Source organism: Entelurus aequoreus, linkage group LG09 (assembly GCF_033978785.1).
Source record: "Entelurus aequoreus isolate RoL-2023_Sb linkage group LG09, RoL_Eaeq_v1.1, whole genome shotgun sequence".
NCBI classification, from domain to species: Eukaryota; Metazoa; Chordata; class Actinopteri; order Syngnathiformes; family Syngnathidae; genus Entelurus; species Entelurus aequoreus.
The window spans coordinates 13,823,553-13,841,976 of NC_084739.1; the positions used below are offsets into that span (position 1 = coordinate 13,823,553).

The 18,424-nt window shown below is 40.7% G+C and overlaps 1 protein-coding gene and 1 long non-coding RNA gene across 2 annotated transcripts in view; one reads left to right on the top strand and one right to left on the bottom strand.

Annotated features, from left to right (window-relative positions):
* Positions 1-18,424, top strand: part of antxr1d (ANTXR cell adhesion molecule 1d) — a 68,657-nt gene that overhangs the window by 23,476 nt on the left and 26,757 nt on the right. The window contains exons 5-11 of the mRNA XM_062058110.1: positions 1,178-1,208; positions 1,289-1,362; positions 1,525-1,593; positions 1,673-1,753; positions 1,841-1,901; positions 13,091-13,189; positions 15,370-15,439. Of these exons, the coding sequence (XP_061914094.1) occupies positions 1,178-1,208; positions 1,289-1,362; positions 1,525-1,593; positions 1,673-1,753; positions 1,841-1,901; positions 13,091-13,189; positions 15,370-15,439 (485 nt within the window). The remainder of the gene's footprint in view (positions 1-1,177; positions 1,209-1,288; positions 1,363-1,524; positions 1,594-1,672; positions 1,754-1,840; positions 1,902-13,090; positions 13,190-15,369; positions 15,440-18,424) is intronic.
* Positions 9,628-15,419, bottom strand: LOC133657147 (uncharacterized). The gene is made up of 3 exons (XR_009827233.1): positions 15,352-15,419; positions 13,052-13,167; positions 9,628-9,741 (listed from the first exon to the last, which is right to left on the bottom strand). It is a non-coding gene; the product is annotated as an uncharacterized LOC133657147 (long non-coding RNA).

Genomic DNA, 18,424 nt, shown 5'->3' on the forward strand with positions numbered 1-18,424 from the left:
ATATATATATATATATAGACACATATATAGATATATATATATATATGTGTCTATATATATATATATATATATATATATATATATATATATATATATATATATATATATAGATGTATACATATATATATATATATATATAGGCTATATATATGTGTGTATATATTGTTACTTTACATGTAGTCTGCTTTTTTTTTTTAGCCCAAACGGCCCCTGAGTCAAAAAGTGTGAACACCTCTGATTTAACAGATATTTTATTTTCTGTCAAAATATATTTACACCTGCACAGTCTTCATATTATATTCTATGATTAAGTTTATCTATTTGAGGGTCCATCACTAGTGGTTAGAGTGTCCGCCCTGAGATCGGTAGGTTGTGAGTTCAAACCCCGGCCGAGTTATACCAAAGACTATAAAAAAATTGGACCCATTACCTCCCTGCTTGGCACTCAGCATCAAGGGTTGGAATTGGGGGTTAAATCACCAAAATGATTCCCGGGCCCGGCGCCGCTGCTGCCCACTGCTCCCCTCACCTCCCAGGGGGTGAACAAGGAGATGGGTCAAATGCAGAGGACAAATTAAACACACCTAGTGTGTGTGACAATCATTGGTACTTTAACTTTAACTTTGTCATTTGCCAATCATTACCAAAAGTATGTTTTCATCCAGCTTTTAGGACCAACCAATCACAGCTTTTGAAATGATGACTCACACCTAGCAACGAGATCAACCACACCTCCTCTCTAAGATAGGAGTTTCTGTACCTTCCTTGCTCAGAGTTCTCCAAGAATGTTCTGAAATCACTCCTAAGCTAAGACTCCTCGCCAGGAATTTTTAGGCTAAGTTAAGTGCTCTCTGAGAGGATTCTTAGAATCTTTAGGAATACGGGCCCAGATGTTCTGGGCGAATCTTACGGGGTTCACTGTGACATTAGTTGACATCCATCAACTAGTGGCGGTGATGCTTGTAACTCAAACTTAAAACATGACAGTTAGCCGAGAGACAGCTCTTATCTCAAAACACTTTTAAGTTGGGGCACTCTTAAGTTGAGGTAACACTGTACTAATTAGTTGTTGTCACAGAATTAAAAATGTTTACTAATCACGACACATTGACATCACGACTGACATTGTTGTTGGTCCTGCTTCTCCGCTAACTGATCCTTTTTTTGTGTTTTGCAGGCTAATGCACAGATATATCAAGAGAGGCAAGGTAAACTCCGTCTGCCTATGAACAGCTGCTAAGTTATATTTCAACACCAGGCCTTTAAAAGTGGTGTGCTTGTTTCACAGGGACAGCCAGTGTTATCATCGCACTGACTGATGGTGAGCTGAACGAGTGGCAATTTGACACGGCTCAGAGAGAGGTAATATGGGATTAGAAGTCGCCTTTCTGCCGAATTTTTTTTCTTTTACGTGAAGCTTTCAGATTCTGATGGCTTTTTCAGGTGGTGCAAAAGTCACCGCAAGACCGCTGGAGTCCCTTTTAGCTTCACTGAATTTTTTGTTTATGTGTTCCGTCCTCACAGGCTCAGAGGGCCAGGTCCATGGGAGCCATTGTTTACTGCGTAGGGGTCAAAGAGTTTAACCAGACCCAGGTAAGACGCATGGAAGGAAGTTGAAGGTATATAAACAAAGCAAATACAACACAGTGTGTGTATTTTTTTACTTTTTTAGCTTGCAACCATTGCTGATACTATGGAACATGTGTTTCCTGTGTGGGGGGGCTTCCAAGCCCTTAGGGGAATCATTGACTCGGTAGAACACATTCACACACACACACACATACAGCAATGCAATAAATCTTGTTATCTCATCAAATTGTCTCGCTGCATGTGCTCTTAGATCATCAAGAAGTCCTGCATTGAGATCCTTGCAGCTGAGCCATCCAGTGTGTGTGCAGGAGGTAAGGGCTGAACGGTGTGCAAGGTTCCCTCGTTAAGACGCCAAAGCAGCATGGGGGAGGTGTGATTGTGTCAGCTGACAGTCATTCTCAAGCCTCTGGAGTGGAACATGAAGTTGAGTAATCGCTTATGGCCGCACGGTGACACACAGCGTATTGTCATTTGCGGCTGGGGGAAATTAGCATAGTCGCCTGGCCCCAGCATGTGGGTCAAAAGGGGAGGAGGCGGGACGGGAGTTGGTCAAAGGAATTAGCCATGAATCTTTAAGCATGGCTTCCTCCCTGGCCTAGTTTGCCACATCGTATATGCTAAATAGCCAGTCTGGATCCTTCAACCTCTACTTAGGCCTCTTCTCCTATGTTTGCCTGGCTGGCCTGTGGACTTCACTTAAAGGAAGTCAAGGAAAAAAGGCTAAATGAGATGGTGCAGGAGGCTTTATGCACGTCCAGTGAGATGGATGAGCTTCGACGTGACCTTATTAGGTCTCACTTAGGAGAGTGAATTTGCAGCCATGGTACCAGAACGACCAACTAGGAAGGTCTCACAACACTGTGCTTTGGATTTGGTTTTTTTGGCATATTAAAAGACTATTTAGGCATGTTTGTCTGACTGAAATATTGCATGTGGACTGCATTTGCAATATGTATAAATACAGTCTTATAGCCACACTTTTATTTCGGATCCTTGCCAAATTTGAATGGGTTTTTGCTGGTTACATGTGTATCACCAATCCACAAAGACTGCCTGGTTCACGGGACATCATTCGATTATTTCACAGTTCACTTTTGGGTAATGGGAGTGGAAAGAAACAAAAAAGCACATTGGAAACAGATACCATCAGACCAAAACAATACTTCCCTGCGTCATACTTTGGTGCTAAACAGAGGTCATTTAGAAAGTTTTTTGGCCTGGGCCAAAAATACATTTTGCCAGGACGATTTATTGTCCCACAAATTATTGCCGATAAATGATATTATTGTCAGCATTATTTTGAGATCAAATTAAGCACTAATGTAATTATAATAACAATGCACGTATTCCTTTCAAACGCAATAAAGTTGAATTATCATTAGTTTTTTTTTTACCATTGTAACCGGAAGGTCAATAACTTCCAGTTTATTTTAAATAGGTAAACAAACGATGAAAATAGAATTTACTTTCAATCTCTGTTTGGAAAAATTGCACTTCAATAAATATTTAACATCTTAAAGTACGGTGGCACAGGGGTTAGTGCATGTGCCTCACAATACGAAGGTCCAGGGTTCAATCCCGGGCTCGGGATCTTTCTGTGTGGAGTTTGCATGTTCTCCCCGTGACTGCGTGGGTTCCCTCCGGGTACTCCGGCTTCCTCCCACCTCCAAAGACATGCACCTGGGGATAGGTTGAATGGCAACACTAAATTGGCCCTAGTGTGTGAATGTGAGTGTGAATGTTGTCTGTCTATCTGTGTTGGCCCTGTGATGAGGTGGCGACTTGTCCAGGGTGTACCCCGCCTTCCGCCCGAATGCAGCGGAGATAGGCTCCAGCACCCCCCGCGACCCCGAAAGGGACAAGCGGTAGAAAATGGATGGATGGATGGGAGTTTTTTCACTAGTTGGAAAATTATGTCACTTTCCAACAAATTGGGCATACTTGCTCGTTCGCCCATGTTCATGGGTTCAACTTCCTCACTTGCTTGAAGCCAAAATATTTCCACACCCGACATACGGCTTTGCAATCATCTTTTTCCCTCCTGATTTTTGTTACCTTGTGGTGCTTCTCACTAGCAAATAGCGCACTCGCGAGGCTCTCTCTCCTTGCATCCTGTATGCTTGCAGAGACAAAGATTATTCTTGTTGTACATTTTAAGCGAAATGACAAAAAAAGCATTTTGTATTGGTACTGTGGGTGTGGGTTCATTTAATTCTGCTATTGCTCAGCGGCCTTGTGGTTAGAGTGTCCGCCCTGAGACTGGAAGTTCAAACCCCGGCCGAGTCATACCAAAGACTATAAAAATGGGACCCATTGCCTCCCTGCTTGGCACTCAGCAGCAAGGGTTGGAATTGGGGGTTAAATCACCAAAATGATTCCCGGGCGCGGCCACCGCTGCAGCTGACTGCTCCCCTCACCTCCCAGGGGGTGAACATGGAGATGGGTCAAATGCAGAGGATAATCTCACCACACGCAGTGTGTGTGTGACTATCGTTGGGACTTTAACTTTAACATGCTCATGTGCTGAGAGCGAACTCAGTGAACTCTCTTGTACCCTGTTTGAAAGCGAGAGACGAAGAAAACAAACACACACGGACGTGGCAATTTATGAGTGATGGCAAAGTTAACGAGTTCATTTTCATTTGTCGTTCAACCTGATATTAACATATTAGAATGTCTTCGTCATTGTACAAGTCGTACAATTAGATTATACGTCCAATGCTTGTTAAACAGTAGCACGTCTGTATATAATACACACACTTACAACAAAACAACTGAACAGCAAAGTACACTACAACGTGCAGTTGCAGGAAACCCACCACTCTAAAGCTTAAATTGAATTAATGTATTAATGGCCTAATATTTTGCACAGTGCTGCATGTCGTTAAGTGAAGAGGAAAGTAGTGGGTAATTGAAACATTGAGAAGGAGAATAATGAGTGTCCTCATGTGATAATTATTTCTGGGTTGTTGCCAGAGTCCTAATGTATCAGCCGACATGTTCCCAAATATTCTCCAACAGCCTCATTTATTATTCGACTGATGAGCAGTCAAATGGTCAGTGAACTAAAAAACCCACTTCAACTAATACTCGACTCTGGCCTAATTAATGAAGGGGCAGCCACTGTAATGCGTGTACGACTCCAGTCTTTGTTGTCAACTGAAGGAACAATAGTTTGTGTCCTCTGCATGCATGTTATTGTTGCAGTGTGACCCAAGCTAATATTTGAGTCTAGCACTAGTCAGCATCTTGCTGTTATCATCTATATTTATTGCATTGATACTATTGTCTAGATGTGTGTAAGACAAGCTTTTCAACATGTGACAGTGTTCTTTACGCACACACATATTTCCCGGCCTATGTACACGCACACACTCATAGACGTCCCTCACACTGATGTGAAGTGACCAGAGCGAGCTGCCTGCAAACAGGCCATCAGACTGGACAGTGAACATTGGGCCGCACTATCAGACATGACAGCACCGATTCCACACACACGTACACACACAAGGAGAACCTGAGATCTAACATGACAGCAGAGATTGCTGCTTTCATTAGCGTCTGACCCTTTCCTCCCCGTCGTTCCGTCCTCCGTGGCCCCTCCCCTGCCCTTCGCTGTCCCGTCGCACTAACGTGATTGAGGAGCCGCCGTTCGGACAAGCCGTACCCCACTTTTCTCGCAACGTAACAACAACAACAAAACACACACGTCTCATTTGGACGGTCACACACACATTAACGCTCGTCAAACATTCAGGTGAAAATGGACACAGACATGAGGCCCGCAGAGGCGGGCAGCAACATATGTGTGGTACGAGTCAGCGGGGCGCCACCAGTCAATGCCCACCATGTTTCTGACAGCCTTAACCTTTTAGCCTGACACTGTACATGACAGACTATGGGTGGGGAAACTAATCTAATCTCAATGTGCTACTAACTACAGTGTAGTGTTGTCCCGATGCCAATATGTTGGTACCGGTACCAAAATGTGATACTTTTCAAAATAAAGGGGACCACAAAAAATTGCATTATTGGCTTTATTTTAACAAAAAATCTTAGGGTACATTAAACATATGTTTCTTATTGCAATTGTGTCCTTAAATAAAACAGTGAACATACTGGACAATTTGTCTTTTAGTAGTAAGTAAGCAAACAAAGGCTCCTAATTTAGCTGCTGACATATGCAGTGACATATTGTGTCATTTATCATTCTATTATTTTGTCAAAATTATTAAGGACAAGCGGTAGAAAATGTATTCTTAATCTACTTGTTCATAAATGATAAATGGGTTATACTTGTATGGCGCTTTTCTACCTTCAAGGTACTCAAAGCGCTTTGACACTATTTCCACATTCACCCATTCACACACACAATCACACACTGATGGCGGGAGCTGCCCATCACGGACGTGTTGAGGTTGGTAAAAGGTGGGGATTGAACCAGGAACCCTCAGGTTGCTGGCACGGCCACTCTCCCAACAGCGCCACGCCGTTCATTTACTGTTAATATCTGCTTACTTTCTCTTTTAACATGTTCTATCTACACTTAAAATGTAATAATCACTTATTCTTCTGTTGTTTGATACTTTACATTAGTTTTGGATGATACCACAAATTTGGGCATCAATCCGATACCAAATCGTTACAGATCATACATTGGTCATATTCAAAGTCCTCATGTGTCCAGGGATGTTTTTCCTGAGTTTATAAACATAATATGAACTTGAAAAAAACGAAGATTTTGTGACGATAAAAAATATCAATGTAATCATAGTAGTATCAATCAATCAATCAATCAATCAATGTTTATTTATATAGCCCTAAATCACAAGTGTCTCAAAGGGCTGCACAAGCCACAACGACATCCTCGGTACAGAGCCTCCATACGGGCAAGGAAAAACTCACCCCAGTGGGACGTCTGTGAATGACTATGAGAAACCTTGGAGAGGACCGCATATGTGGGTAACCCCCCCCCCCCCCCCCCCCTCTAGGGGAGACCGAAAGCAATGGATGTCGAGTGGGTCTGACATAATATTGTGAAAGTCCAGTCCACAGTGTATCGACTAGATACGCTCTTGTACTTGGTATCATTACAGTGGATGTTAGGTGTAGTTCCACCAATGGCGTTTGTTTACATTCAGGTACGGTGTCATTAGCGGTGACGCCAGTGAGCTGAAGTGAAGTGAAGCATGTTTAGCTATTCCTCGTCCTGCAGGGATGATACTTGTAAGAAACATACTTTATTTGTCGCCATGGAGGCGAGGATTAGTGGTTTAGAAGTATCCACAACACTGCAAAATGAGGATGGACTTCAGCCGCTAGCTAGCGAGCAATGTCTTACGCACCTCTTCCCGAGGGCGTTTCAGTGTTATAACTTCACCTTTATCGTTAGTTTTTAAGCCAAAATGTGTCCATTCTCCCTTTTCTGTCCACACACTGTGTCTGCTTGTAAGTACTCCGTGACTGTGCACTGCCGAACTTGCTCCTCTGCTCGTAAACCAGTAATGTCACGGCGTGACAACGACGGGGTGGCGAGGGGTTGATTGACCGGTACTTTTTAGAGGCGGTATAGTACCGAATATGATTCATTAGTATCGCGGTACTATACTAATAATGGTATACCGTACAACCCTACTACATTGTGTTATCTTTCATACAAATTCTTTCCAAATTCCCCCGATGCCTGACTGCAATGATCAGCTTTGTCTCTCTCAGCCAAAGCACACAGCATCAGACCTTGTGTTCCTGTATGCAGTCAGCTGCAAGTTGTCTTGTTATAAATCATTAGTGCAATCCAGGGGTCTGTTATAAATTAGTTCAATGATGCCTCTGATTGTTGTGGTCAAACATAAAACAGACGTCATGAGGAGGGCGAGCCAAACAGGAAATGAGTGTGTTGTTGTGCTGCGTGTGATGTCAGTGTGAGTTTGTGTGGGGGGTATGTAAAGCTGCCTCAGCACTCTCAGCTTCAATACCCAAAAAGACATTGAGCCTCTTTTATCATCTTAAAAAGATACATTGAGATTAGGGATGTCCGATAATATCGGCCTGCCGATATTATCGGCCGATAAATGCGTTAAAATGTAATATCAGAAATTATCGGTATCGGTTTTTTTATTATCTGTATCGTTTTTTTTTATTTTATTTATTAAATCAACATAAAAAAACACAAGATACACTTACAATTAGTGCACCAACCCAAAAAACCTCCCTCCCCCCATTTCTTTCTGTTATCAATATTCTGGTTCCTACATTATATATCAATATATATCAATACAGTCTGCAAGGGATACAGTCTGTAAGCACACATGATTGTGCGTGCTGCTGGTCCACTAATAGTACTAACCTTTAACAGTTAATTGTACTCATTTTCATTCATTACTAGTTTCTATGTAACTGTTTTTATATTGTTTTACTTTTTTTTTTTATTCAAGAAAATGTTTTTAATTTAGTTATCTAATTTTTATTTTTTTTTTTAAAAGTACCTTATCTTCACCATACATGGTTGTCCAAATTAGGCATAATAATGTGTTAATTCCACGACTGCATATATCGGTTGATATCGGTATCGGTTGATATCGGTATCGGTAATTAAAGAGTTGGACAATATCGGAATATCGGATATCGGCAAAAAGCCATTATCGGACATCCCTAATTGAGATGCAGGATTTTTAAAGGTGACATATTGTGCTATTTTTCAAGAAGTTTACCAAAGTCTCAAAGGTTCCACAGTAGTTAATTAGAAGTGTTCTACCCCAAATTTTGCCTTAATCTATTTTTTTTACATATACACTGGTATTTTGTAATATTGTTTCTAGTGATGGATGTCATATTACACATACAACAACGTAACATTAAGGAGTGGTGTAGGACATAAACGTTAGCAACACTAGCACAACTAGAGAATGTGAGCGACAGAGCTAAGCTTACAGTTACATTTTAACAGCAACATCATGCTGGGTTAGCCTATTCTCTGAAGAAGTAAATCAAATTTACAACAGCACCCACATCTGTTGCTGACTGATGAATCGTTGGCAGAGGTCCACCTTTTATTTTAAGATATGTAGCAAAGCCTGCTTGTTTTATTATTATTATTTTTTTACAAAACTTTCCTCTGTGAAGTGCCGCGTGTATATGGAGTGGGCTCATATAGCTAGGAGGGGTCGAAACGATGTAGTGACCATGTGAAAGGAAGTTTTTGTTTTTATGATGTAATTGAACCCGGACCTTTTAAAGTGACCATTTGAGGTCCTCTTCTCTCAAAATAATTGAAATAAGTCTTCTGCCTTCTTGCCTTGACCTTTATTCTTTTTTTCTCCTAATAAATGCACATAATCAACATTGAAATTGCACTTTTAACATCTGAAGAGTTTCATGGGAAAACAGATTTCTCCCTTTTCCTTGTTTTGAGTAAATCAATGTTTTTTGTGGAGCTTTTCATGAAACAGCCGTCCTGCTGATTGTTGTTTCTAACAACCAAAATGATAGTCTCAATTTGAAAAATGCACATGTGTTGAAAAATGTTATATTGATCATTTTCTACAGCAAAAACAGATAACTCCAAATACTGTTTATTTGCCAAAACAGACTAATGCTTTATGGTGCCAGTCTGGCCCTGAAAAAATAGTGAAAGCAGATCCGTTTTTTTTCCAGAGGAATGCTTATTTTATCACTGAAATTAATTAATTTCATCCCAAAAAAACACCTTTTTTGATTGATCTCTGGACAGGGGAGTCCAGGGTTTACAATAGGCCCCTTTCCACCAAAAGTTCAGAACCTTTGGTTCCTGGAACGTCTGGTTCCTGGATCTATAAGTTCCTGTAGAAGTGTGTGGTTTGTGTTTCCACCGCATTTCACAGTTCTGGGTAGTTTATACAAATCAGACTGATGACGTATGGAGGAGTAGTTTACTATATTTCTACACTGATACCATGTAAATAAACAGACAATATTATGTCAGAGTTATTTTACTAAAAAGTAAGTAACTAAAATACAAAGCAATCATATGCAAAACGATATGATTTAAAAAATAAAGTGTACCAAATTGTTCATAAAAAGTCAGGCTTTTGTCCACAATGTTCAACAATCAGAAAGTCGTCCTCTTGGTAAATGAAGAATGAGGGTCAGGCGATTCCTTATTGTGTATTTCATCTGTAAATAGCAATATATACATTGTAAATGTCAGTGTTTATCTCACGCCGACAACACGAACACATCATCAAATTCCGATGCACTGATTGGTCTGATGTGATTTGTCTGTTTGTGCCAGAAAGACAGCATGGCGCTTGTTGGTTTCTGTAGTAAAACAAAATATTGAACAGTGAAATGCCAAAGAGAAGTCGCTTTTGCGGAAAATCAGATTTTACTTTCTGGAGAATGGAAGTAAAATCCACAAAACTTTTTTCACCAAGTACCACCTCAGAAAACACTTGGCTCTCCAAGTACCACCATAATGATCAACATTAAAATATTGTAGCCTAGTAAGCGTAAATATTCTTTGAAAACAAGGCAGGTTTTATTTAACAAGTATATTTGATATTCTGGCAACTGTAACATTACACACAGTTTGAACAGTAACACTGTGTTTAAATATTTAACTAAGTGATTAATTGGTGTTTAACTAGATCAGGGGTCGGCAACCTTTACCACTCAAAGAGCCATTTTGACAAGTTTCACAAATTAAATAAAAGAATGGGAGCCACAAATCTCTTTTGAAAATTTAAAATGAAATAACACTGCATACAAAGCTTTTTTTGCTTTGTGCTATGTTTTAACCAGGGGTCTCAGACACACGCCCCGGCCCGCACCTTAATATGAAAATTTAATGTTAGTGCGGCCTGCGAGTTTTAAATGCGCTTGATGGCGTCATGCTTGCCAACCCTCACAATTTTTCCGGGAGACTCCCGAAAATCAGGGCGTGATGGCACAGCTTTTAGCGCCCTCTACAGCCTGCTCAAACAGCGTACCTGCTCGGTTACATGTTGAAAGCAGCTCCTGTTTGCACAGGTAAGTGACAGCAAGGCATACTTGGTCAACAGCCACATAGTTTACACTGACGGTGGACGTATAAAACAACTTTAACACTGTTACATTACAAATATGGCGTGGCGAAGTTGGTAGAGTGGCTGTGCCAGCAATCGGAGTGTTGCTGGTTACTGGGGTTCAATCCTCACCTTCTACCTTCCTAGTCACGTCCGTTGTGTCCTTGGGCAAGACACTTCACCCTTTGCCTCTGATGGCTGCTGGTTAGCGCCTTGCATGGCAGCTCCCGCCATCAGTGTGTGAATGGGTAAATGTGGAAATACTGTCAAAGCACTTTGAGTACCTTGAAGGTAGAAAAGCGCTACACAAGTATAACCCATTTATCATTTATCACACTGTGAACCCACACCAAAAAAGAATGACAAACACATTTTTGGAGAACATCCACACTGTAACACAACATAAGCACAACAAAAGAAATACAACCCCGCCCACCTCAACCGACGCACGGAGGGGGGTTGATGTGTGTGTGTGTGTGTGTGTGGGGGGGGGGGGGGGGGCTAGCTAGGGCTGCATGGGATTCTGGGTATTTGTTGTGTTGTGTTACGGTGCGGAGGTTCTCCAGAAATGTGTTTGTCATTCTTTTTTTGGTGTGGGTTCACAGTGTGGCGCATATTTGTAACGTAACAGTGTTAAAGTTGTTTTATACGGTCATCGTCAGTGTAAGCTGTGTGGCTGTTGACCAAATATGCCTTGCTGTCTCCTACGTGTGCAAGTATAAGCTTCGTACAACTTAAACCGGGCTGACACGCTGTTTGTGATGGTTATAGGGGACAATAAGTGCAGTGCTCGTTTGTACTGGCTATAGAGGACAATAAATACAGTGCTATTAAAGCACGCCCCAAATTTAGTTGTCAGGGTGAAAATAGGAGATTATCTGCCCCCTGCCCCGGGAGATTTCTAGGAGAGGCACTGAAATTCGTAAGTCTCCTGGGAAAACCGGGAGGGTCGGCAGGTATGCAGCTGAGCCGCATCAGAGCGGTCAAAGAGCCGCATGCGGCTCCGGAGCCGCGGGTTGCAGACTGCTGAACTAGATGGACCCCGCGTATCACGAGTGGTAGACAGTTTAAGAATCCCTGGTATAAACTATATAGTGGTGATCACAGCTCAAAATCGGCGGGATGGCGTTAATCGTTTTTTGCCCCCTGAACTCTTCATGTGTGCATTAATAAAAATACAAATAAATTTAAAAACTACGTCGCCACCACACAGATCTGCACCCATACACCACCACCCTCATGTGAGCTGTGCCGAAACTTTGATTGCATATTTTTAAGTTACGGGCACTCAATGCGGTCTGATTTGGTCAATGTTTATTATTTGTGCATATTATCAATTAATCAAAGCAACAGGATATAAACCGAAGCTTTTATCTTGTCAAATTAATCGATTTAATAGATTAATTGTTGCAGCTTTGCATAAAAATAGGGAACCTTTAACAGCAATATCTGCAAAGCTAAAGGCTTAAGTGGCAAGTATATTGCGTGACTTTTTGAAATACTTTTGGAGCATGCAGTGATGTAAAAATGCACATAATTAAACTACAGTTAAGGAAAACAATGATGTCAAGTTGCAAGAACTCTGTAAAACATCAAATTAACTGAACCCTAAAAATATATTTGTTAAAAACTCTTCAGCACAAATGGCTTGTCTTGACTTGTGTGTATTTGCGGCATTGTGCGTGTAGTAGCTGGTGTGACCTTTTAGGATGTAGTGCCACGTATACACCCACACACCCTGCTGTGTTTTTACGCAGTGATCTTCACGCTGGAGCTTTGAAATGTTAAAGGTGTGACCGATGTTCACTTCTATTAGCCGGGACGATGCTAGAGGTGCACAGGCAGAGACCAAACGCACAAGATGCTCAGACGTCACTGTAGAAAAGGCAAACAAACAAGTTGTTTCCTCACACAAACACACACACATGCAGACACCATGGCGCGATGCCATAGGTAAGGTCAGACCCACTTTGACAGCGCCTTGTCGTTGTCTGCCCCACAGGCATGTTTTTCAAGCAAGTGTTTTCTTCCCGTCCGCCAACATATGCTGAGTAGCAACCACATAGACACTGCGGCATATGCTAGCAAGGCCCTGTCAGGGCACTTTAACAGCGCCTGAGGGAAAATAAAGGTCAAAGACACACACGCACCATGCACACACGCCTTCTAGCAACGGCACACACGCCGAGTTATTTTGGAATAGAAGCACTTTTAGCATTAGCACCATTGGAGCATATTATTGCCTTTCCACACGTGCACGCACAGGCAAACAGATGTAAACAGACCGTAATGAGGCGTGCACAAGCTTGAGCGCACCAGGGGAAGGAAATGGCTGTAAGCACTCAGGATAATGGTGATAAGTTCCCTCTTTGAAGCTCTTGAAAAAGTTGAGTTTTTTTTATAAATCAAGAAAGTCTTACCTATTGCTGCGCATGTGCATCTACTTGTTTGTCTTACAGAGAGCTTTCAGGTGGTGGTGAGAGGAAACGGCTTTCTCCATGCCAGAAACATTGACCAGGTTCTCTGCAGCTTCAAACTGAATGACACACACACTGTTGGTGAGTTGGCTCAAGGCAAACATGGTGACAAACTGTACACAGCCACAGTGTGGTACAGTATATTACACTTCAAAGGATGGGACGTTTGATCTTGATCCAGAAGTTTGTCTGGATCCAGAGAAAAACATTTAATAAGGTGCTTTACGAGAAATTAAAACCTTATCTAATGAGATTTGACAGATATATTACAATCTGTTCATTTAGATTTACCGTGTTGGATCGTTATTGTTGCCAAAAGCATAATCTGAAACAGATCTGGAGGACATAAATAACATTTTATGACCTGCTTTTTATAACCTGTTGGTTATAACCAAAAAAAAAAAAATTCCATTCAAAAATGGAAGTTGAACTAATCAGTTCCAATGTCAAATTGTTACCATCATAAAACTTGTATTTAGTGTACAGGCATTGCAATATGTAACATTCTTAACTTGTCTTGTTTGTTTGTTTATTCAAATCCCCAATAGCTGCTGCAATAGTAATTTCAAAAAGTATTTATACATGTACAACATTACACATACGTGCATGGCAAATAACACCACATTCAAAATAAAACAACAGCTCTGCATTAACTACATACAATCGTTAAACTGGTATAGATCACACAATAGGCATGTTTGTTAAACAAAAGATACAATTTAAAATTATTAGCACGCAGTCTAGTTAGAATAAGAAAAGAGGACAAATTTCACCACACCTAGTGTGTGTGTGACAATCATTGGTACTTTAACTTTAACTTTAACTTTAACTTAAAATAGACCAACGGGACAAGAAAATAATAATAATCATCATTAGAGATGTCCGATAATATCGGACTGCCGATATTATCAGCCGATAAATGCTTTAAAATGTGATATCGGAAATTATCGGTATCGGTTTCAAAAAGTAAAATTTATGACTTTTTAGAAACGGTGCTGTACGAAGTGGTACACGGACGTAGGGAGAAGTACAGAGCGCGAATAAACCTTAAAGACACTGCCTTTGCGTGCCGGCCCAATCACACAATATCTACGGCTTTTCACACGCACAAGTGAATGCAAGGCATACTTGGTCAACAGCCATACAGGTCACACTGAGGGTGGCCGTAAAAACAACTTTAACACTGTTACAAATATGCGCCACACTGTGAACCCACACCAAACAAGAATGACAAACACATTTCGGGAGAACATCCGCACCGTAACACAACATAAACACAATAGAACAAATACCCAGAACCCCTTGCAGCACTAAATCTTCCGGGACGTTACAATATACACCTCCCCCACCACACACACACACACACCCCCAAACCCCAACCCCGCCCACCTCAACCTCCTCATGTTCTCTCAGGGAGAGCATGTCCCAAATTCCAAGCTGCTGTTTTGAGGCATGTTAAAAAAAAAAATGCACTTTGTGACTTCAATAATAAATATGGCAGTGCCATGTTGGCATTTTTTTCCATAACTTGAGTTGATTTATTTTGGAAAACCTTGTTACATTGTTTAATGCATCCAGTGGGGCATCACAACAAAATTAGGCATAATAATGTGTTAATTCCACGAATGTATATATTGGTATCGGTTGATATCGTAGTCGGTAATTAATTGTTGGACAATATCGGAATATCAGATATTGGCAAAAAAGCCATTATCGGCCATCTCTAATCATCATACTGTAAATATATAAAGTCTTAATCTTTTGCAAAAAGTTACTGAATGAATTCCTCCATCCATAGTTCCTATGATGAAAAATTGAGAAAGTTAATTCCAAGCCACCATTGTTTGCTGCATTAAATTAGTGCGACACGGAGGTATTAAAAAGCAACTTTCTGTTGACCGACACATTGAATGTTGACGAGCATCTCTGAAAAATGACAGTTTGCTGTATAGTATTATTGGCTTTTTGTTGTAATAGTTTTTCTCGCAAAATGAATAACTGAATAATTGATCATACCCTTTAAAGTTAACCAAGTCGGTGTAAAAATAACATTCCTTAATCATACAATGTAAAAACAATCAAACATTTTATGCAACATTTTACACTTGTAAAAATAAGTTAACCACTGTTAGGGCAAGTGTCCTTATCACATGTGACTTCCAGTATTTACTCAAGTTCTTCTCTTCCCACTGTACTGTAGGACAGTTCACTGGGGCGCATTAGGCCAAAATAAATCCACTTACGATTGAATTTTTCTGCAGATGAGAGACCAGCTGGAATAGAGGATACGTTCCTTCTCTGTCCCGCTCCTGTTGTTGAAGAGGTGGGAAGGTAAGTTACATTTATGCATATCAAACTCTTGCCTTCATATTTGTTTACTGTGAAACAAACCTCGCACCCACATCTTGGCCAGATGTATGCGTGAGTCCGATGTGGATTACACACTACTTTTGTCCTTGACAACAAAGTCCGTGAGTGTGTGCGATCAATCAGAGTTTGTCACCGCTAACGAAGGCAGACACCAATCAGGAGGGGCCAACAGGAAGAGAGCCCAGGAACACGACTTAATGAGCCCCCCCACTTGTGTGTGTGTGTGTGTGTGTGTGCGTGCCTATCTTTGTGTGATCCCAATCTGTGGCTGACACTTTTAGCAGAGAGAAAGAGTGTGAGGGGAGGTGTCCGACTAGTGTAAAGTTTCCTCTAAGCGTTTGCAGCTCAGCCCAGGGTGATTGCGAGTGGGAGTTTCGAGTGGGGCAGACAGAGCGCGGCTATGGGCTCAGCTCCAAGTGGACCGAGGCCCAGCAGCATTCCCGGCCCTGCTGCCCCGGAGTCCTGTGCATAATTATACACTGCAGCCTGCGGCTTCAGACACCTCCCAGTCATCATCTGTCTTAGTGCTGTCACTCAGATTTCTTGCGTGATTTGAGCTCATCTTGTGCGCGGCTGCAAAGTAGTTTGCTGACAGGGAAGCCCTCCTCAGACATTTTAAGGAGGAATTTTGTTTTCACACTGTGACATTTTGAGGGTTTGAGTACATATCGCAACACATGTGACACTCAATACACATAGAATTTGAATTAAAAAGTCAGCCAGAATGGACTTGTTCTCCCCCACATCCCAGCTAAGAATAATAGATGAATGGAAACATGGCAAAGAATCATTGCTCAATCTGTTTTTTCAATCTGTATAACTTTAAAATGTTCCTATTTTTCAGTCCTTACCTATTTGAAATAATCAATCAAACCTTTGCTTTAATAGTTCATATGGCCTTTGCTGATGAATCGATACACATCTGTTATCCTTATTTAAAGGGGACATATTATGTAAATCCAGCTTTTCTTACCTATCGGTAACTGCTTTTGTGTATTTGGAAGTCCTGAAAATGTGAAATCATACCGAAATATTTTGCGCCCTCCACCCCATTTCCACCGTGACTACCATATTTTTCGGAGTATAAGTCGCTCCGGAGTATCAGTCGCACCGGCCGAAAATGCCTAATAAAGAAGGAAAAAAACATATAAGTCGCATTTTTGGGGGAAATTTATTTGATAAAACCCAACACCAAGAATAGACATTTGAAAGGCAGTTTAAAATAAACAAAGAATAGTGAACAACAGGCTGAATAAGTGTACGTTATATGAGGCATAAATAACCAACTGAGAACGTGCCTGGTATGTTAACGTAACATATTATGGTAAGAGTCATTCAAATAACTATAACATATAGAACATGCTATACGTTTACCAAACAATCTGTCACTCCTAATCACTAAATCCCATGAAATCTTATACGTCTAGTCTCTTACGTGAATGAGCTAAATAATATTATTTGATATTTTACGGTAATGTGTTAATAATTTCACACATAAGTCGCTCCTGAGTATAAGTCGCACCCCCGGCCAAACTATGAAAAAAACTGCGACTTATAGTCCGAAAAATACGGTATAAATAGTATAATTTGTCTATATAATTGTTATAACTATACCTCTGCATAACAGTGTAAGCTTATTAATATTAAAGGAAACAACACACACAGGTCTTTATTTGTCTCCCACCGTGGTTACAGTGAAGCCATGTGCTACATACACTTCATCATATTCTTGTACGGCCAAAAAAAACATGTTCCCCGAGGTCACACGCAGCCCTGGGGGGCTTGCCTCACTATTTGAGAAGGACTACCGTAGAGGCATTGCAGAGATAATTATAAAATAATATTGCCTTCGTTCATACTTCCGCCAAACTTTGGACAACCTGTGTTGTTTTTCCCACCGGTGAGGTCAGGTGGTTATCCATATATGGTAGAAATTTACCTGAAGATATTTGCGCGAATCCGCCATTGTGAATCTATGTATAAGCGTTTGTAGTCGGCTCTACAACATGCCCAAAGTACATCCACAAGAACGAAAATGCTCTGTTATTGGTTGTATTAACCAACACCGTTCAATATACACACCTCTCGTCTCATCTGAAGAATTAAAAAGAAGGGAGGAAGGTTCAGTCAACTTGAAGGAGGGGTTCATTTGCATCTTAACAACTCTGCCTCTCAAAACGTCTTGTTTCCAGAGGCAGCCAAAAAGTGGCTTGAAGATATGGCTTCACAGCAAAATCTATGCAAAAGGTTGACCATTCATCATTATGTGTTATGTAGACCTAAAGGAAGTGTTTTCAAAATAGAAAGAAAACAATCATAACAGAATTAAAAAAAACGACATATATACATATAAATGATTGCATATCTTTAGAATAACATAGCTTGATATCCAAATAAATCTTTCAGCTATTTTAGATTAAAAAATATATGATTCCCCAATGTGGGAATTCTCATAAAGTTAACCTAACCATTATAACAAAATCAGTTTCGAATATTAAAAACTGTGCACACAAAACCTAATAATTTTTCTAGTTCAAATGTGATTATTTGTACTTGTGAAATAATCAATGGACTATATATTTGCATATAACATTTCCTATAGAGTATAAAATGTAATGAACATACACTACCGTTCAAAAGTTTGGGGTCACCCAAACAATTTTGTGGAATAGCCTTCATTTCTAAGAACAAGAATAGACTGTCGCGTTTCAGATGAAAGTTCCCTTTTTCTGGCCATTTTGAGCGTTTAATTGACCCCACAAATGTGATGCTCCAGAAACTCAATCTGCTCAAAGGAAGGTCAGTTTTGTAGCTTCTGTAACAAGCTAAACTGTTTTCAGATGTGTGAACATGATTGCACAAGGGTTTTCTAATCATCAATTAGCCTTCTGAGCCAATGAGCAAACACATTGTACCCTTAGAACACTGGAGTGATAGTTGCTGGAA